This window comes from Malaclemys terrapin, chromosome 24 (assembly GCF_027887155.1).
Source record: "Malaclemys terrapin pileata isolate rMalTer1 chromosome 24, rMalTer1.hap1, whole genome shotgun sequence".
In the NCBI taxonomy this organism is placed as follows: domain Eukaryota; kingdom Metazoa; phylum Chordata; order Testudines; family Emydidae; genus Malaclemys; species Malaclemys terrapin.
Genome location: NC_071528.1, coordinates 2,891,118 through 2,911,848, shown reverse-complemented (window position 1 = coordinate 2,911,848; position 20,731 = coordinate 2,891,118). Strand labels below are relative to the sequence as shown.

The following is a 20,731-nucleotide window of genomic DNA, read 5'->3' as shown; positions in this document are numbered from 1 at the left end:
TGGGGCCTAGGGTGACCAGATGTCCTGATTTTATAGGGACAGTTCAATTTTTGGGTCTTTTTCTTATATAGGCTCCTATTACCCCCCACCTCCCATCCTGATTTTTCACATTTGCTGTCTGGGCACTCTAGTGGAGTCTCAGGGGGAAGAGGCGTGGCAGGGGGGGGCCTCGGGGGAAGAGGCGTGGCAGGGGTGGGGCCTCGGGGGAAGAGGCATGGCAGGGGAAGTTCCAGCAATTCACCTGGAGCGTCCGGCTTTTAAATTTTACAAAGCTGGCAACCTACTCCCATGGCGTCCCGTACCAGGTGCGGAGCAGCAACTTTGCTCGATAACCCTCAGCTTGGCACTGGACTGGAGCCAGGTGTCTGCAGCTAGCGAGAGCGTAGTGATGCATGAGCTCCCCCAAGCTCGGCCCTGGGATCTCTCCTGGCTGGGACCCATGCTCCAGCCCCCAGCCCCACAGCCATGGCCCTGAGCCAGAGCAGAGATTCCACTGCCCAGAGTAGGAGCGGGCGCATGGAGGAGAGCACATTTGCCAGAAGGGGCCTGCAGATGGACTCACAGGCTGGGCATGATGAGAATTACAGTGGCTGCTGCCCAGGCACTCACCGACACAGTTCTTCCCATCCAGGGTCCGGTCATACCCTTCCTGGCACAGGCACTGGAAGGAGCCAATGCTGTTTATACACTGGCCATTCCGGCACACCTGCCCCCCCAGGGAGGAGCACTCGTCAATGTCTGCAGAGAGCAGGAGAGAAAAGCACAGTGGGACAAACCCACAGGGTGAGTGTGTGACATCCGGCCCTCACACCCACACAGCTGTTACTGTGAGACACCGAAACTTATTCCCTCACAGCTGTGACTGTCAGATACCCTACCCTCACACCCATAAGTTGTGACTGTGTGTGACACCCAACCCTCACACCCACACAGCCATCACCATGTGTCACCCAACCCTTATGCCCTCACAGCTGCAACTGTGTGTGACACCAAACCCTCACACCCACACCGTGTGTCGCCTGATCCTTACTCTCACACAGCTGTGACTGAGTGACACTCAACCCTCATCCGCACACGGCTGTCACTGTGTTTATAACCAATCCTTGTTCCCACACAGCCATGACTGTGAGATATCTGACTAGGGTGACCAGATGTCCCAATTTTATAGGGACAGTCCCGATTTTTGGGTCTTTTTCTTACATAGGCTCCTATTACCCCAACCCCAGTCCCGATTTTTCACACTTGCTGTCTGGTCACCCTATATCTGACTCTCACACCAACACAGCTGTGACTATGTGACACCTGACTCTCATGCCTACAGAGCATTGACTCTGTGTGACACTGGACTCTCTCACCCATGCAGTCATTATTGTGTGTCAGCTCAAAGCCAGGGAAGCACAGGCAGTTGTAGGAGCCGACTGTATTCTTGCAGGTGCCGTTCCCACAGGGCTGCCGGTCACATTCATCAATATCTGAAAAGAGAAGATCAATGCAGATCAGGGGCTGAGTCCTCGCTTGCCTGGGGTGGGCAGTCAGTCAGTGCCGCTCATGGTGGGGGCGGCAGCCTGGTGCGGCTTAGGTGAGCACGAGGACTCAGAAACCTGGGGCCGAGGAGATGCAATGGCCCAGCTCTCTGCTTGCCTTACGATGTGCTATGGCCCGTCCTCCCCCTGCAAGCCCACCCACCAGGGGCCCAAAGAGCACTCGCTTCCTTTGGAAAGGGCTTAAATCTATAGGGAGTAGTCCCTGGGGCTGCCAAGCCATCTGCACTGACCCATGCACATGGTTTGCTCTCCTGTGGCCTTGAACCCGTTGTGACAGATGCAGATATAGCTGCCCTCGGTGTCCACACAGTCCCCGTGGCTGCAGACATTGGGGATTTCCTGGCATTCATTGCGACCTATAACAAAAGAACCCAGAAAGCAGTGAATAGGAAAGACCCCAACCAAAGTGGGAACAGATGCCTTGGCCACGTGGCTTCCATGCCTGTGGCTACCAGCTGGCAGCAGTCTTGCTGAGCAGCAGCCCTGCCAACACCCACGATTGTACCTCAAATCTCATGATATCTGGTGTTTTAATGAAAGCCCCAGCTCCCGGAGCTCTGAGAAGCTCAGGACTTGTCTAAAAATAGCAAGTTGCTAGCTCTCCTGGCTGCAGAAAAGCATGTGAGAGCAGGACCCCTTGAGCAAGGCCTCTAACTGCTCAGAACACAGAGGCAAAGAAAAAGGACCCAGAATTTATTATTTTTTGAAATCTCCTGATTTTTTTTTAGCCAATCACATGATTTTAGGGGCCCTGATTCATGGACTGCAGAGGTATGAAATTAGAACATAAGAATGGCCATAATGTGTCCGACCAAAGGTCCATCTAGCCCAGTATCCTGTCTTCTGGCAGTGGCCAGTGCCTGGTGCTCCAGAGGGAATGAACAGAACATGGCAATTATCAAGTGATCTAACCCATCATGCAGTCCCAGCTTCTGGCAGTCAGAGGTTTAGGGACACCCAGAGCAGCATGGGGCTGCATCCCTGACCATCTGGGCTACTAGCCATTGGCCCGTCTTCACTCTTCCCCAACATATTGTGTGTGTCTGATAAATCTGTTCTTTACTACAGTTTCAACCAATTTGCCTGGTACTGAAGTTAGGCTTCCCAGCCTGTAATTGCCAGGATTGCCTCTGGAGCCCTTTTCAAAAATAGGCGTCACATTAGCTCCCCGCCAGTCATGTGATAAAGAGGCATGCTTCAGCAATAGGTTACATACCACAGCTAGTAATACTGCAATTTTATATCTGAGTTCCTTCAGAACTCCTGAGTGACCATCTGGTCCTGGGGACTCATTACTGTTCAATTGATCAATTTGTTCCAAAACCTCCTCCATTGACACCTCAATCTGGGACAGTTCCTCAGACTTGTCACCTAAAACAAATGGCTCAGGTGTGGGAATCTCTCTCACAACCTCTGCAGTGAAGACCAATGCAAAGAATTCATTTAGGTTCTCCTGAATGGCCTTGTCTTACTTGAGTGATCCCTTAGACCTTGATTGTCCAGTGGCCCTACTGATTGTATGATAGGCTTCCCGGTTCTGATGTACTTACACAAAAATTTGCTATTCGTTTTTGTGTCTTTTGCTAGTTGCTCCTCAAATTCTTTTTTGGCCTGCCTCATTATACTGCTACACTTGACTTGCAAGAGTTTATGCTCCTTTCTATTTTCCTCTGTAGAATTTGAATTCCAATTTTTAAATCATGTGATTTTTAAAGGATACCTCTAACTGTCTCTTTTACTCTATTGTTTAGCCATGGTGGCATTTTTTGGTCCTCTTACTGTTCTTTTTTTAATTTGGGGTGTACATTTAGTTGAGCCCCTATTATGGTGTTTTTAAAGAGTTTCCATGCAGCTTGCAGGCATTGCACTCTTGTGACTGTTCCTTTTCGTTTCTGTTTAACTGGCCTCCTCATTGTTGTGTATTTCTCCTTTCCACAAGGATGTTAAATTACATTATGGTCACTATTACTGAGCGGTTCAGCTATATTCACCTCTTGGACCAGATCCTGTGCTCCACTTTGGACTAAATCAAGAATTGCCTCTCCTCTGGTGAGTTCCAGGACTAACTGCTCCAAGCAACAGTCATTAATAGTGTTTAGAAACTTTATCTCAGCACCCCATCCTGAGGTGACATGTACCAGTCAATATGAAGATAGTTGAAATCCCCCAGTATTATTGAGTTTTCTATTTTTATAGCCTCTCTAATCTCCTGAAGCATTTCACACTCACCATCACCATCCTGGTCAGGTGGTCGGTAGTACATCCCTGCTGCTATGTTCTTATTATTGTGGAAGTAGGGAATGTCAAGCAGGGAACGTCTATCCAGAGAGATTCTATGGTACAGTTTGATTCATTTAAGATTTTTACTATATTGACTCTGTGCTTTCTTTTACCTATAGTGCCCCTCCCCCAACAGCATGACCTACTCTGTTATTCCGATAGATTTTGTACCCTGGAATTACTGTGTCCCATTGATTATCATCAATTATCATCGTTCCACCAGTTTTTGTAGGCCAACAGCCTCATTTAATACCAGGTGCTCAAGTTCACCCATCTTAGTATAACACTTCTAGTATTTGTATACAAACACTCCTATACAATCTGTCAATGTTTAGTTGTCTGGCTTCATGTGATGTAATTGAATGGGACTCTTTTTTGTTTGCCTGTTTCTCTTCAGATCCTACCTGTACTTTATCATATTCTATCCTCTCCTCTTCACTAGCATATAGAGCAGGGGTAGTCAATATGCGGATTGTGGGCCAAATCTGGACCACCAGATGCTTTTAAATGGACCCCAAAGTCTTTTTATTCACAACTTATTATCATAATTATTGTTATTTTTTTATTATTTTTTCTGGCGTCTGGACCTTGACTATACCTTGACCAAGAAATCTGGATCTTGACTAAAAATAATTGACTATCCCTGATATAGAGAATCCCATTTAACAAATCCTCTCCTAAGGGATCTGAACAGTGTGCTCCTCTGCCCCAATCGGCTTTCCATCAGCCCTCATCGGAATGAGACTGCCCCATCGAGAGGAATACATCCTGACCCAGTAGCACAATTCATCCTAACGGGCGTTCTTCTCCCACCCTCTCCAAAAGTCTAGCCTGGCCCTGCAGTGGAATATCAGTTTTCAAGACTATCTTGCTAGGCATGGGGGCTTGAGAGCAATCTGAATATGAAAATCAGCTCCTATCAGAAAAACAACGTGGAGTCCGGTGGCACCTTAAAGACTAACAGATTTATTTGGGCATAAGCTTTCATGGGTAAAAAACCTAGTTCTTCAGATGAGATATTTTACCCATGAAAGCTGTTAGTCTTTAAGGTGCCACTGGACTCCTTGTTATTTTTGTGGATACAGACTAACACGGCTCCCCGGCTCCCCGATACTTGACTCCTTATCAGAGGGGCTGTGTTTGAGGATCTCCTTGTCCAAATGACCCTCCCCCCCCACTTGAACCATTAACCCTTTCCTGGGGCCTGCTGTGATGAAATGATGTTAGGGGGAGGGATGGCACCACTTTAGTTAATGTTGCAGCAGGATTTCAATTTTAAAAGCAGTAAAAAGACCTATCAAACTTCTGTCTTCTGTGTTAGAGTCTCACTGAAAATGTTTGTTATAGTCTGTGTACTGCTTGATTTTTTTATAGCAGTTTGTTGGGGGGGGGAGATCATTTAAGGTTTGCTATGACTGTTCTAAAAAGGGCCGTGTAATTCAATGTTTCCTATTGTCTGGCATTTCCTTTGGACCTCTTTCCAAGGAAGTACAGCACTTTGAAGGGTGAAAATGACAGGTGGGATGCCTTGGTTGCTGTGACTGGATGAATGATTGTAGAACACTGAAACTTGTTCTCTGTGTTTATTTTTATGATAAATATGAGTTAGTCTTTTGACCAAGGACAGTATCCTGGTGCCACATTAGTTGGCATCGACTGTCCTTCGAATAGGGCTCTCTGTCATGGGTGCGTATCCTGGTGCTCAGCAAGCCCTTCCATCATGCTGCCATTGAGGAGAATCTCATATACTTGCTCTTCTTTGATCACAATCAGTCCCATTGCTCAGGAACGAGGGGGGAGGAGCATGCAGCATGATCGCTTTACCCTAATGCTACTGCTTCCTAGAGTCCTTCATCTTCCATCTAATAATAATAATTAATATTATTTTTCTTGATGATACTTTTAAAGTACAATCTGAGTCTGTATGTGTATTTAGAGCATTTTGCCATGTGAGGTGTTAAACCAGAAGTTTTTCTCTCAAGGCAAACCTTCCAGCAGGAGCCCCTGCAGAATACAGGCAGAACATGCGACACACACATTTATTTCTCAGAAAGCTGTGAAGAGCAGGACTTGAATTCACAGTACTTGGGTGCTGTTCAGGTTAAATGCCACAGTATGCCACCCTGAATCACCCGGCTGCCTGCAAACACTGGCTTGCAATAGAGCCCCTAATGCATCTGCACAAATGACTTTGCCTGTCTTCTCAGCTTGGCTTGAGCTGGACTAGAGACCCAACTTTTAGTCAGAATTACTTTTAAAATATTGCTTCCTCCAAGTCCCAGTGGGTGCCAGACACTGGCTGAAATTAAACCGGGGCAGATGAGATCTGCTTGGGGAGGACCAGAGCCAAAGTGTGAGCCTCAGGTTTGTGTAAAAAAAGAAGAAGTAAGAACTGTAAAATTTTGATGGCATCTGATTTTTAGGGGGGCTGTAACTCAGGAACCCCTTGCTCAAACAACCTCAAGTCTGGACCAGTAACCTTATCCCAGACCCCCAGGAGATACAGCAATTTTCAAGACAATCTGACTCAACATGTGGATTTTAGAGCATTTAGAAAAAATCAGCTGTCAAACAGCAAGCCAGTCTCAACCATAATCTTCATGGTGCTACTATAATAATCCAGACCTAGGAAGTGAGCTTGTCTGCTTCTCCACAGCCCAGGAACAAGGAAAGGTGCAGGCAATGGCAGTGTAAGCTGCCCCCACACTTGCCTCCCCCATGCACCCACCCCTAACCTAGAGGGGACGGGAGTATTTAATTCCCTCCAGGATTATCCCATGCACCCACTCAATTTTCTGATGTGCCCGTTAGCTACTGAACGGATGTAGCATTTCTGCGCTGACCCCAGACCTCTGTGTCCCTCTGAGTGTGGAGCCCCCATGGATCCTCTGAGTGTGGAGCAGGTCACAGGCACGAGACTTGTAAAAGAACCCGAGTCTCCTTCCAAAACCATGACTGTGATGAGAACAATGATAGCCTCCCAGTTCCATTCCTGCCATCCCACAGTACAAGCCTCGGCAATGGAAACCCTTCCTAGACAAAGAGACGAGGTGAAGTGTGCTAGTGCACATCACTAACAGTCCACGCTGCTTCCTGATGGCGGCTCTGTGCCCCACTTGAGCATTGCCTCTGCTATAGGTAGTCAACAGTGCCCATCTTACCCACACAGGCTCCGCTAGGTGACAGCTTGTATCCGGTTGAGCATTCGCACCTGTAACTGCCCGGGATGTTGATGCAATCAGCATTGCGCTGGCAAAGGTTCTCCCCACTGCTGCATTCATCAATGTCTGCACAGAGAAAGAAACACTGACACTGCTGGCCCAGGGTGTGCGAGACCCTGGTGTCAGTCACTATGACACTGTGGGAGAACTGGAGCAGCCAAACCTCTCAGGCTGACCGTGCAGGGTGTGCCAGACCCTGGCATCACCACGTCACTGTGGGAAAACCAGAACGGCCAAACCACTGACTGACCTTGCAGGGTGTGCCAGACCCTGGCGTCACCACGTCACTGTGGGAAAACCAGAACGGCCAAACCACTGACTGACCGTGCAGGGTGTGCCAGACCCTGGCGTCACCACGTCGCTGTGGGAGAACCGGAGCAGCAAACCACTGACTGACCATGCAGAGTGTGGCAGACCCTGGCATCACCACGTCACTGTGGGAAAACCAGAACGGCCAAACCACTGACTGACCGTGCAGAGTGTGCCAGACCCTGGCGTCACCATGTCACTGTGGGAGAACTGGAGCAGCCAAACCACTGACTGACCATGCAGGGTGTGCCAGACCCTGGCGTCACCACGTCGCTGTGGGAGAACCAGAACAGCCAACCACTGACTGACCGTGCAGGGTGTGCCAGACACAGAGAGATTTTTTTTAAAATGGCAAAATTGTTTTGATTTCATTTTCTCAAAAATGTTTCAATCAAAATGTGCCGTTTACCGTTTATTTGGATAGTTGCTGGGGTTTGAAATAAGAAATGTGTTTTGGGTTGGATTTAAACCAAAAGCTATTTCAAAACATCATTTTCATAAATGTCTTATCTCAAAAATGGGAAGTGAAAAATGAAAGCTGCCAAGAACACACTCTGTTGTCAAGTCTACACTTAAAACTCCGGTTGACATACTCCGGTGCTCAGGGGAGGCCGCGGCGATGCGGATGGAAGAATGCTTCCTTCAATCCAGCTACTGTCACTCAGGGAGGCAGCATTTCCACAGTGGCAGAAATCCCCTGTAGGCTGCATCTACGCTATGGGGTTATGTTGGCACAGCTATGGCACCCTAGCTGTGCCGCTTATAGTCCCTGCAGTGTGGACATGGCCTGGGAAAACAACAACTTTTAAAACGCCTTTAAAAGACCATGTTTTGGGTGGAAATAGCTCTGTTTGGAGAGTTTGGCCTTCCCTGATGATCACCCACAAGGCACTGTCTACACTGCACTCCCAGCCCAGGGCTCTGAGACGTGGGCTTTCCAAGCTCATGCCTGAGCGTCCACACTGCATTGCAAACATGGCTTACAGTGCTGGACGCAGGTCTCACAGCAGTGCTAATGTGCCCATACAGCACTACACAGACCTCCTGACTCAGGTCTGTGGCTTGACCTGTGTCCACACTGCAGAATGACAGGCTTGGACCTGAATCACAGCGGGACTTGGGCTCTGAGCAGGGTCCTGGGACCTGAGTCCTTGCTGACCAGCGTCAGATTGATTTGTGTTGGACAGAAGAGGGGCTCTGGGCTCAAACCTGTGTCAGAGCCCGGGGCATGGTGTGCAGAGCTGGTCTCTTGCTCCTCATTAGTACCACAGTGATGTGCCATGCTGAGGGCCTGTCACTGTCTGCTCTGCCAGCCTGACTATGAGCCCTGGGGGCAGCCAGCCCTGCAGCCCCAGCCCGTTACCTTCGCAGATAAGCAGAATGTTGTTGTAGCTGAAACCGATGGGGCACTCGCACCGGAAGGAGCCAATCTGGTTGATGCAGACGCCATTGGTGCAGATAGCAGGAATCTCACTGCACTCGTCAATATCTGCACAGAGAACAATATCCCGTCAGCGACCAGAGGGGCGGAGGACTGGGGGAGGAGAGAGTCAGGGTCATGACGTCTGTCCCCCGCTCCTTGCTGTAGCACTGGGGGTCCCAGGTCCAGCTATGAATATTTACAATGAGGGAGGATCACTCTCCATGGCCTTGGCAGGAAGTGGCTGTAGGCTACAAAGACTGGCTTTCCCTTTCCTCCCTTGGTGGAGGCAGGGCCTGGGCTGTTCTGCTCTGGCCGGAGGCGAAACAGGGGTCGCTGACGGAACCTGTACTGGCTGGGCAAGTTTGGAAAGAATCCCAAATGAGTCCATGACTTTGCCCCTCCCCTGCACTGACTCCTGCTAGTGCCCCTGGGGCTGGCTCCAGCCTGGGAGAGCAGCTGGGAGGGGAAGCTGAACTGACAACCCAGGAAATGCCACTTGGTCATGCTGAAATGACCAGTGATTCCACCGTTGGCTCATCAAGTCCCGGACCAGGAGCCCTCTGCCCAGCTGCCGGGCACAGCTGCTCACACAACTTCGGCAACTTGGTCTCTGCTTCTACACTCTGGGCTTCTTGGAGACTGGAAAATCAATGGGTCTTCCCCTTGCTCCGTTCAGTCCTGTCCCAGAGCCAGAAGAGCTCGGCACCAAGGCCTGGGGGGAGACCCGACAGGGATAACATCTGCTCTCGCCTGAACCGCCAGGGCTAGGCAGGGCCGGCTTTAGGAAGTGCGGGGCCCAATTTGAACATTTTCGGCGGGGCCCCGGCAGGGATGACTAAAAAAAAAACATGTAAAAAAACCCGCTTCATTTCTTCCATGTATTATTTACTTTCCATAATTATATAAATAATAATAAAATTATATATTACATACATTGCTGGCTGGAGGCAGGGCAGGGGCAGGTCAGGGTCTGACTGGAGGTAGGGTCTGGCTGGAGGCAGGGCAAGGGGTGCAGGGTTGGCTGCGGGCAGGGCAGGGCGTGCGGGGCTGGCTGGAGACGGGCTGGTACGGGCAGGGCAGGGCAGGGGGTGCGGGGCTGGTGCGGGCAGGGGGTGCAGCAGGGGCTGGCTGCGGGCAGGGGGTGTGCGGCTGGCTGGAGACAGGGGCTGGCAGTGGGCAGGGCAGGGGGTGTGGGGCTGGTGCAGGCAGGGGGTGCATCAGGGGCTGGCTGCGGGCAGGGCAGGGGCTCCCCTGCTTCTACCGCACCAGCCCTTTAAATAGCCGCCAGAGCCCCCCACTACCCCAGGGCTCTAGGGGCTATTTAAAGGGCCCGGGGCTCCCCTGCTTCTACTGCCCTTTAAATAGCCGAGGGAGCCCTGGGGAAGTGGCGGGGTCCAGCGGCTAGTTAAAGGGTCGGGGCGGTAGAAGCAAGGGGAGCCCCAGACTTTTTAAATAGCCCCCAGAGCCCCGCAGCCCAGGGCTCCAGCAGTGGGGCTCTGGTGGCAATTTAAAGGGCCTGGGGCTCCAGCCCCTGCTGGGAGCCCCAGGCCCTTTAAATTGCCCCATGAGGAAGCCGGCCACCCCAGTACAGTGTACCGGCAGCGGCAAGGGCGCAGGGCCCTCTTAGGCGCAGGGCCCGATTCAAGGGAATCGGCTGAATTGGCCTAAAGCCGGCCCTGGGGCTAGGGACTCCATCCTTCAAATGCTACAGAGCAGCACCAGGATAGGTCGCAAGATCCTAGACCTTGACAGCACATCCAGAGGAGCATCTTCCTTTCTCTCCCCTGGAATCCAAACCTCATCTCTCAGCCTCTCTTCTGCAGTGCTCCACACCCTCTGCAAAGGACAATCGGTGCCACTGGCGGGCGGGAGCGAGTGCTAGGAGTTTAGCTGTCAGGGCTCTGTGCCCTTTGTGCCAGCGACTGCAGGAGCACTGCGCTCTCTTATGCAGTCCTGGCCTGGCCACGCCCTGGTCCTGCCTGTGGGAGCCTTCGGTTCTCGTCTATGCTGATTGCAACTGTCACACTGGGGGGCTCCATCTTTATTGTGTCTCACTGAGTCTGGGTCCCGCCAGGGCCTTCCCTTTCTATGCATCATCACTCAGACCTGGGGATCCTGCAGCGTGACTCTTACTTTCCAAGGCAGAAGGGACCTTTGTGACCTCCTCTATAACACAGTTGTGGCGACTGGTGTGTGGTGCTGCCTACCTGCTCCATTACTGTTCTGTCTCCTGGTTCCTGCACCCTAAATTCAGGGTTCCTGTTCCTGTTTACGGCTGTGTGTGTGTGTGCACGCATGTGGGTGAGTGTGTGTGCATGTGTGTGGGTGTGTGCACATAGATTCATAGAATATCAGGGTTGGAAGGGACCTCAGGAGGTCATCTAGTCCAACCCCCTGCTCAAAGCAGGACCAATTCCCAACTAAATCATCCCAGCCAGAGCTTTGTCAAGCCTGACCTTAAAAACCTCTAAGGAAGGAGATTCCACCACTTCCCTAGGGAACCCATTCCAGTGCTTCACCACCCTCCTAGTGAAAAAGTTTTTCCTAATATCCAACCTAAACCTCCCCGACTGCAACTCGAGACTCCTTATTCTCTCGTCTGGTATCACTGAGAACAGTCTAAATCCATCCTCTTTGGAACCCCCTTTCAGGTAGTTGAAAGCAGCTATCAAATCCCCCCTCAATCTTCTCGTCTGCAGACTAAACAATCCCAGTTCCCTCAGCCTCTCCTCATAAGTCATGTGCTCCAGCCCCCTGATCATTTTTGTTGCCCTCCGCTGGACTCTTTCCAATTTTTCCACATCCTTCTTGTAGTGTGGGGCCCACACACATACACACACTCTGCTGCTACATGTCCTACAGGCCCACTCTGCTGTTCCCACTGTTACCATGTTTGTTTGGACTATTGCTGACCCAATGGGTTCACGGTTATTACATGTTTTGACTGACAACCTCCCTGGGTGTCCTGCTTCATTTTTTGTGTGGTTTTGGACTGCTATTCCAGGGTGCCTCTGAGCATAACATCACGGTGCCGAGGATGGGATGAATCCATGTGAACTCCTACAGCAGAGCTTTGAGCAAACCAACCCCTCTTAGTGTAGAAATTGCCAGTGATGGAGAACTCACCACGACCCCTGGTAAACTGTTCCAAGGGTTAATTGCTCTCACTGTTAAAAACGTACACCTTCTTTCGAGTCTGAATTTTTCTAGCTTCAACTTCCAGCCCTTGGCTCGTGTTAGAGCTTTCCCTGCCAGACTGAAGAGCTCATTTGTCAAATATTTGTTCCCCATGTAGATACTTATAGAGTGTAATCAGCTCACCCCTTGCCTTCTCTTTGCTAAGCTAAATAGATGGAGCTCCTTGAGTCTCTCACTAGAAGGCCGAATTTTCAGTCCTTTGATCATTCTCATGGCTCTTCTCTGACCCCTCTCCAGCCTACCAATACCAGAGTGGCTGGCCTCTCTCTGAGAGCGGAACTTGGCTTCTTTGCTACTGGGGGTGACACACATGTGAGGGAAAGACCCCAGCTCAAGTGTCAGGCTCCAGCTGACCCTGTCAGGCATTCAGCATAACTCAAAGCTCTCAGAATGCTCCGAGATGAGGGCCATGGGTGAGCGCCCTCCTCCTGCCCAGTGGAACTCTACCCTCAGGGTAAAGCTCATCTTTGGGAGACAGAACCATGCAGACATCCCGGGCCATGCTGGGTGTGTGTACCAGAGTGTGGAACACCCCCAGGAACCAAGGACCAGCCCACACCTCTCCGCCTCCTGCAACAAGTGCCAGGTGTATCTTCTGACTGGCCTCTGAGAGAGCGCAGAGCAGCCAGGTAATTGATAAAAAAAAAACCTACCAAAACAGAGACTGCACTGCACGCACGATTCTACCCTGGGGAGAGGAAGAGAGCGAGAAGGAACCACATGGGACATGTGAGTCTCGTCACTTAATGATGTCGTGGATGGTGCTTAGATACTCTGGTGATGAGGGAGGGATAAGAATAGAATCGAGCTGAGCGAAGCTGAGCCAGCACGGGGCACACACAAAACCCCAGGGATCTCTGTAAGCACGTGCATACGCAGCCACACGGTGATGCCCTTAGTCTAGGGTTACCATATTTCAGCAAGCAAAAAGAGGACGGGAGGAGCCCCGCCCCCGTCCTGCCCTAGCCCCGCCCCTTCCACTCTCTCCCACTTCCCGCCCCCCTTAGAACCTCCAACCCTCCCCCTTCTCCTTGTCCCATGACTGCCCCCTCCTAGGACCCCTGCCCCTAACTGCCCCCCAGGACTCCACCCCCTACCTAAGCCTCCCTGCCTCTTGTCCCCTGACTGTCCCCTCCTGAGAACCTCCCCCCACCCTAACTGCCCCCCTAGGACCCTACCCCCTGTCCCCTGACTGCCCCAACCCTTATCCACACCCCCACCCCCAGACAGACCCCCGGGACTCCCACACCCCATCCAACCACTCCCCCTCCCCTGACGGCCCCCCCCAGAACTCCCGACCCATCTAAATCCCTCTGCTCCCTGCCCCCTGACAGCCCCACCCCCAGAACTCCCAAACACCCCCCCCCCACTCCTTGTCCCCTGACTACCCCTCCTGGGACCCCTGCTCCTAACTGCCCTCCAGAACCCCACCCCCTACCTAAGCCTCCCTGTTCCTTGTCCCCTAACTGCCCCCTCCTGAAACCCCCCCACCCTAACTGCCCCCCAGGACCCTACCCCCTACCTGTACCCTGACTGCCCAAAACCTTATCCACCCCACCCAGAAAGCCTCCCCCGAACTCCCGACCCCCCCCCCCCCCGCTCCCTGTCTCTTGACTGCCCCCTCCAGAACCTCCCTGCCCCTTCTCCGACGCCCTGGCCCCCTTACCCTGCCGCTCAGACCAGCATGCAGGGGAGGAGGAGCGGGGGGAGGAACTCCAGCCTGCCTGTGCGAACTGCAGGCTGGTGATCTGCAAATACAGGGATGGAGGGGGGGAGGGAGTAAGTGATCTCAGCTGCAGGGGAAAGGAGGAGGGGCTCTCTCTGGCTGTCGGAGCCCCTTGTAAGTGGCACCATCCGGCCGGCTGCAGCACGGGCTCTGCATGGAGGGGGGGAAGTCTGGACATTTACAGATTCCCCCCGGACACTATTTTTATCTCTAAAAGCCGGACATGTCCAGGGGAATCCGGACGAACGGTAACCCTACCTTAGTCCCCCCCACTGCAAGGCCTAGGCCCAGTTTGGGCCTTCTCACTCCCCTCCTGCTTCTCCTTGCCTCCAACCTCACGCACACAAAGGAGGGGAAAGCAGGCAATGAGCAGAAGACCCGAGCTGGGGAGCAGGGGAAGGGGCAGGAGCAGGACTGAGGCTGGCAGTGTGTGTGGGCAAAGGTAGCAGCTCTGCGAGGGCCCCAGCAGTACTCACCGATTGGCTTCCCTGTGTGAATGTCGATGATAAAGCCAGGGGCCTGGTTCCCACAAAGGATCTGGTACTCGGCTGGAAGGGAAAGGACAGGGTTACACAGGACGCCCAGCAGACAGACCGGGACTGAGTCAGTACAAGCGGCCCTGGGGCACAGAGCACCCAGGGGACGAAACCCTACAACCAGGGATGGAGCTGACAGAGGAGGCGACCACAGAGACAACAGGAAACACCCATCTCCATGCCAGCAGGTTACCTGTGTGCCATTGCAGGGCTGGGACCCTTGACAACCTCCCCCACCACCCACACCATGTCCCCCCCCAGCTCCTCATACAGCACCCTCCGCCCCCACTGCACAGCTTAGAACCACAGAGAGACACTCCCGCCGTGTGCTGGGACTCCAGGACCACCGCCACACCTCCCTCTCGCCCCAGGCTGCACACACAGCATGGCCTGGGATGGTTGCATGGTCTGCTCCACAGAGGCTCTTGGTATCGTCCATCATAAGATCTCTGCCGTCGCCCAGCCTCTGCGGGGAGCACACTGCCCTGCATAGCCTGAGGGAGGCGATGCTGTCACTCACTCCCTGGGCCTGGGCTGTTCTCGGCACAGCTGTCAGCCTCATGACACCAGGGGGTGGCCAGACGCAGAGCGCCCAGAGGGATTGCGGGGGGGAGCTCCCCTAGCCAGACCCTTCTCTGTGGTGCAGGGGACTCACGGCTGGCAGGGGTGGGGCAGGGCTCGCAGGGCTTGTTCCAGGCCTTGCCAATGTTGTAGGAGCAGCAGCACATCTTCTTGGTCATGTTGAAGGCGAGCTCGTTCTCACAGGTGTCGTTGTAGTTGCGGTAGCACACGCTCTTCCTCATGTCTGTGAAGGGGACACAGATCAGATCATGCTGCTCCGGGGGCTGCTGGCCACGCCTCGGGCACCACACCCACTGGAGGGTGCTGAGAACAGCTATCCCCTGACCCCTGACCCTGCTAGCTCCTGGCACCACGGGCCTTGGCTGCCCAACGATCATCCCTGCCCTGAAGAGGGGGAAACTGAACCCAGAGACATGACGGCTGACCCGGGTTCTGACGGGAGCAGAGCCCAGCTTGCCTCTGTGCCAGCCACACGGGCAGGGGTGCTGGGAGGGAGCCCAGGCTCCCTGCACAGAGAGGAGCACAGCACGCAGCAGCAGCCCCAGCACATAGCCCTGGCCAGGGCCTTGGGCCCCGTGGAACCATCGCTGGGAGCGGAATCAGGAGCAGCCTGTGGTCCTGCTGCAGATGCCGGAGAACCCTTGACGTGGACATGGAGCCCCCGGCCCAGAAATGTGCCCCCTCCCCCCAATTTGTGTCTCTGGTCAGCTCCCAGCAAGGAGTGACCGCGGACTGCGAGGCAGGAGAACTTCGGGGAGCAATACCCAGCCAGACCCTAACCCCCCCCCCCCTGCAGGCACCAGGTCACCCTCCCAGCACCAGGGCAGGCAGGCCAAGCTCAGCCCCACATACAGCAGGGCGAGCAGGGGCACGGGGAGAGGAAGTGATGCACCCAAGGTCTTGCAGTGAGCGAGTGGCAGAGAACCCAGCAGTCCTGACTCCCAGCTGCTGCTCTCACCACTCTCCTTGCTATCTCGTCACCATGTTGCCTGTAGTGAATGAGAAAAGCCAGCATGGCCCCAGGGCATTCCCAGCCTGCTCCCTCCCAGCCCCCTCCCTGCTGGCTGGAGACAGCACCGTACCCATGCAGTTGTTTCCTCCGTTGACCTGCATGTACTCAGGGGGGCACACACAGGTGTAGTTGCCCAGGGTGTTGTAGCAAGTCCCAGGGCCGCAGATCCCAATGTGGGCAGAGCACTCGTCAATATCTGCAAACAGCAATGACAAGATTACACCTGCATGCACAGGGCGGGGGGGGGGGAAGAGGGGCAGGCCTGGCACAGGGGACGGAGCAGGCCTGGCACAGGGCGGGGGGGCAGGACTGGCACAAGGGACAGGGCGGGTCTGGCACAGGGCAGGGGGCAGGCCTGGCACAGGGGACGGGGCAGGCATGGCACAGGGCGAGGGGGCAGGACTGGCACAGGGTGGGGGGTAGGTCTGGCACAGGGCGGGGGGGCAGGACTGGCACAGGGGACAGGGGCAGACGTGGCACAGGGCAGGGGGCAGGCGTGGCACAGGGGACAGGGGCAGGACTGGCACAGGGTGGGGGGCAGGCCTGGCACAGGGGACAGGGGCAGGTGTAGCAGAGGGCAGGGGGTGCAGGACTGGCACAGGGCGGGGAGGTAGGCCTGGTACAGGGTGGGGGGTAGGACTGGCACAGGGCAGGGAGGTAGGCCTGGTACAGGGTGGGGGGTAGGACTGGCACAGGGCGGGGGAGCAGGCCTGGCAGAGGGCAGGGGGTGCAGGACTGGCACAGGGGACAGGGGCAGGTAGGCCTGGTACAGGGTGGGGGGTAGGACTGGCACAGGGCGGGGAGGTAGGCCTGGTACAGGGTGGGGGGTAGGCCTCGCACAGGGCGGGGGAGCAGGCCTGGCACAGGGCAGGGGGGCAGGCCTGGCAAAGGGGACAGGGGCAGGCATGGCACAGGGCGGGGGGGCAGGCATGGCACAGGGTGGGGGGGCAGGACTGGCACAGGGGACAGGGGCAGGCGTGGCACAGGGTGGGGGTAGGGGTGGCACAGGGCAGGGGGTAGGAGTGGCATAGGGCAGGAGAAGGGGCATTGCCAAAGCCACCCCGCAGGCAGGGGTCCCGCACAGACATCAGCCCCGCTCTGCTGGGAGCTGGGGCTGTGCTGGCAATGGAGTCCCGCGCCCCAAAGGGAGGGAGGGATCCTCCCCAGCAAGCATGGGGCTGGGCCCGGTGCCTCTGGGGAAGGAACAAAGGGATCAGAGCAAAGGGCAGGTCGTGCGGCTGAGTCTTGTGAGTCGCTACCAGCCACACACCACATCAGGGCAAGAACAGGGATGTCGGCCTGCTCCAAGCACAGCCAGGCACCACACATGCACACCCCGACACACGCACATACAGCCCTACGCGCGCACACATCCCCCGTACACACACAGAGACCCCCCCCAGCCACACACATGCACACCTCTACGCATGCACACCCCCCATGTGTACACACCTCCACACATACATGCACCGTCCCACATGCATGCATACACACACACGCACATGTGCACACACTCAGAAATTCTCACCTCTATGGATGCACATGCACCCACACGTGCACCCAGACACTCCCCACGCATGCACACACAAGTACACTCCCCATGCATGCTTGCATCCCCCATGTGTACACACACGCACTCTCCCGCACACACATGTACACAGACACACTTGCCCGCACACATGTGTACGCACGCGCGCACACACTCTCTTGCACATGTGTACACACACACAGAGACACTATCCCACATACGTGTACACACACACAGACACACTCTCCACACACACGTGTACACACACACACTCTCTCTCTGCACACGCGGCAGTGCGGTACCTTCACAGATGCGTGTGTCCTCGTTGAGGTAGTAGCCGAGGGGGCACTCGCACTGGAAGCTTCCAAAAGTGTTCACACAGTTGCCCCCCTGGCAGAGGCCTGGCAGCTCCTGGCACTCGTCGATATCTGTGAATGGAGAGCGGCAGGGAAGCACTCGACCCCCCGACCAAGCCCTGGCAGCCCCCGAGGCAGGGCTCCCCAGTGTGTGCTGTCTGCACACCGCCACAGCTCATACCCACTGCCTCTGGGCGTGGATCAGCACCTGAGTGCAGTGGAACTGGCGGCTGCAAGGCCCAGGCTGAGGGGCACAGACTCATTACATGGTGCAGAAGGGCCAGAAGCTGTCAGCTGGCCTCAGCCTGTGGGCAGAGGAAGGGGGGGCTGGAGCCACAGGGCCGTGAAGCCTGAGGATGTGGGGCCATGGGGGTGCCAGTTCTGCTTACCCTCCAGGATGACTGTGATAGGGTTGGGCCTGAAGCCTTCTCCTCCGGGGCACAGGGTCTTGTACTCCGCTGCAGGGAGAGAGTCAGTTACTGGGTGGCATTGAAATATGCTGAGTGGAGAAACCAGCCAGAATGCAGGGAAAGAGACAGGCCGGGAGGGCCAAACTGCCCCAGGTCCAGGCTGGAGCAGCCCAACCCAGCCTCTCGCACCCCAGCCCAGCCTGTCCCATGCCTGCCCAGCCCCCGGCCCAGCTCATCACACCCTGATCCAGAGCAATGCTCCCAGAAGAAAGGAACAACCAAAGGTAGGAGAATGGATAACAAGAAGAAATATAGTGGGAGATCTTAATTTCCCAGATAGTGATTGCAGGAGAAATGCTACTAGTAAGGGTAGGGCCCAGATATTCCCGGATGTGATAGCTGACAGATTTCTTCACCAAATAGTCAGCGAACCAACAAGAGGCCATGCCATGTTACATTTAGCATTGGTAAGTTGTGAGGTAGAAGAACTGGTTGTAGAGGACAATTTTGGTTTGAGTGATCATGAGTTAATTTAGTTTAAACTACACGGAAGACTAAACAAAAATAGATCTGCAAATAGGGGCCTTGATTTCAAAATGGCAAACTTAAAAAATGAAGGGAATTAGTTAGGGAAGTGGACTGGACAGAAGAACTCAAGTATCTAAATGTGGAGGAGTCTTGGAATTACTTTAAGTCAAAGTTGCAGAAATTATCTGGAGCCTGCATCCAAGCAAGGGGAAAAATTTGTAGGGAAGGGTGGTAGAGTAAACTGGATAAACAAGCAGGTGATTAAGAGAAAGCAGAAAACCTACAAGGAATGGAAGATAAGATGGATCAGTAAGGAAAGCTATCTCTTGGAGGTCAGAAAGTGTAGGGAAAACGTGAGAACTGCCAAGGGCCAAACAGAGTTGGACCTTGCAAAGGGAATTAAAACCAATAGTAAAAGGTTGTATAGCCATATAAATAAAAAACAAAACAAGGAAAGAAGAAGTGGGACTGCTAAACCCTGAGGATGGAGTGGAGATTAAAGATAATCTAGACATGGCCCAACGCCCAAACAAATACTTTGCCTCAGTTTTTAATAAGAGTAATGAGAACCTTGAGGGTAATGGCAAGATGGCTAATGAGAACAAGGATATAGAAGTAGAAGTTACCACCTCCAAGGTGAAAGCCAAACTTAAACGGCTTAATGGGACCAAACTGGGGGGCCTAGATAATCTCCATCCAGGAATATTAAAGGAACTGGAACACGAAATTGCAAGCCCGATAGCAAGGATTTTTAATTAATCTGTAAATTTAGCAGTCATACACTATGACTGGAGAGTTGCAAATATAGTACCTATAGTTAAAAAAGAAAAAAGAAGTGATCTGGAAAACTACAGGTCAGTTAATTTGACCTCAATTGTATGCAAGGTCTTGGAACAAATTTTGAAAGAGAAAGTAGATAAGGACATAGAGGTAAATGGTAATTGGGATAAAACATGACATAGTTTTACTAAAGATCTCTTTCTTTTGAGAAGATAACTGATTTTCCAGACAAAGGAAATTCAGTAGGTCTAATCAACCTGGATTTCTGTAAAGCATTTGGTACAGTTCCACATGAGAAATTATTAAACTGGAGAAGATGGGGATTAATACAAGAACCAAAAGGTGGGTAAGGAACTGGTTAAAGGGGAGACTACAACGGGTTGTACTGAAAAGTGAACTGTCAGCCTGGAGGGAGGTTACTAGTGGAATTCCTCAGGCCTTGGGCCAATCTTATTTAACATTTTCATTAATGACCTTGGCACAAAAAGTGAGAGTGTGCTAAGAAAATTTGCAGATGACACAAAGTTGGGGGGTATTGCCAATATGGAGGAGGACCGGAATATCATACAAGAAGATCTGGATGACCTTGAAAACTGGAGTAATAGAAACGGGATGAAATTTAATAGTGCAAAGTCATGCACATATAGACTAACAACAAGAATTCTGGTATAAGCTGGGAACATACCAGCTGGAAGTGACAGAGGAGGAGAAAGATCTGGCTGTGTTGGTTGATCGCAGGATGACGATGAGCCGCCATTGTGATGTGGCCGTGAAAAAGGCTAATGAAATCCTAGGATGCATCGGGTAGGCACAAGGCACTAGTGAGATCTCACCTGGAACAGTGTGTGCAATTTTGGTCTCCCATGTTTGAGAGATGGATTCAAACCAGAACAAGTGCAGAGAAAGGCTATTCAGATAATGAGAGGAATGGAGAAAAAACAGTTACTAACCTTTCGGTTAGTGTTTTTCTTCAAGATGTGTTGCACCACTCAATTCCACGGTAGGTGTTTGGATGCTCCAGTGCACAGGTGTCAGAAAAGCGTAACCCTTAGTGGTACTCGTCAGGGTGGCCCGAACGCCCTCGGCTGACTCGTGCATGTTGCACAGGCATAAAGGGCTGAGCTGCCCCAACCCCCCTCAGCTCCTTTCTACTGAAGCGACTCCAATGGAGACGGGAGGGAGGATGGATCATGGAATGGACACGTGCAACACATCTCGAAGAACAGCAGTTGTGGCAAGGTTAGTGACCGTTTTTTATTCTTTGAGTGATTGCCCGTGCCCACTCCACAGCAGGTGAC

General features: G+C 53.2%; 1 protein-coding gene across 3 annotated transcripts in view; it reads right to left on the bottom strand.

Moving 5' to 3' along the window:
• Positions 1–20,731, bottom strand: part of FBN3 (fibrillin 3) — a 268,187-nt gene that overhangs the window by 40,452 nt on the left and 207,004 nt on the right. For all 3 annotated transcript variants that reach the window (XM_054013785.1, XM_054013787.1, XM_054013786.1), the window contains 10 exons: positions 18,105–18,173; positions 17,662–17,787; positions 15,902–16,027; positions 14,893–15,042; positions 14,178–14,249; positions 8,718–8,843; positions 6,986–7,111; positions 1,775–1,900; positions 1,356–1,472; positions 610–738 (listed from right to left, as the gene is read on the bottom strand). In XM_054013785.1, the coding sequence (XP_053869760.1) occupies positions 610–738; positions 1,356–1,472; positions 1,775–1,900; positions 6,986–7,111; positions 8,718–8,843; positions 14,178–14,249; positions 14,893–15,042; positions 15,902–16,027; positions 17,662–17,787; positions 18,105–18,173 (1,167 nt within the window). The remainder of the gene's footprint in view (positions 1–609; positions 739–1,355; positions 1,473–1,774; positions 1,901–6,985; positions 7,112–8,717; positions 8,844–14,177; positions 14,250–14,892; positions 15,043–15,901; positions 16,028–17,661; positions 17,788–18,104; positions 18,174–20,731) is intronic.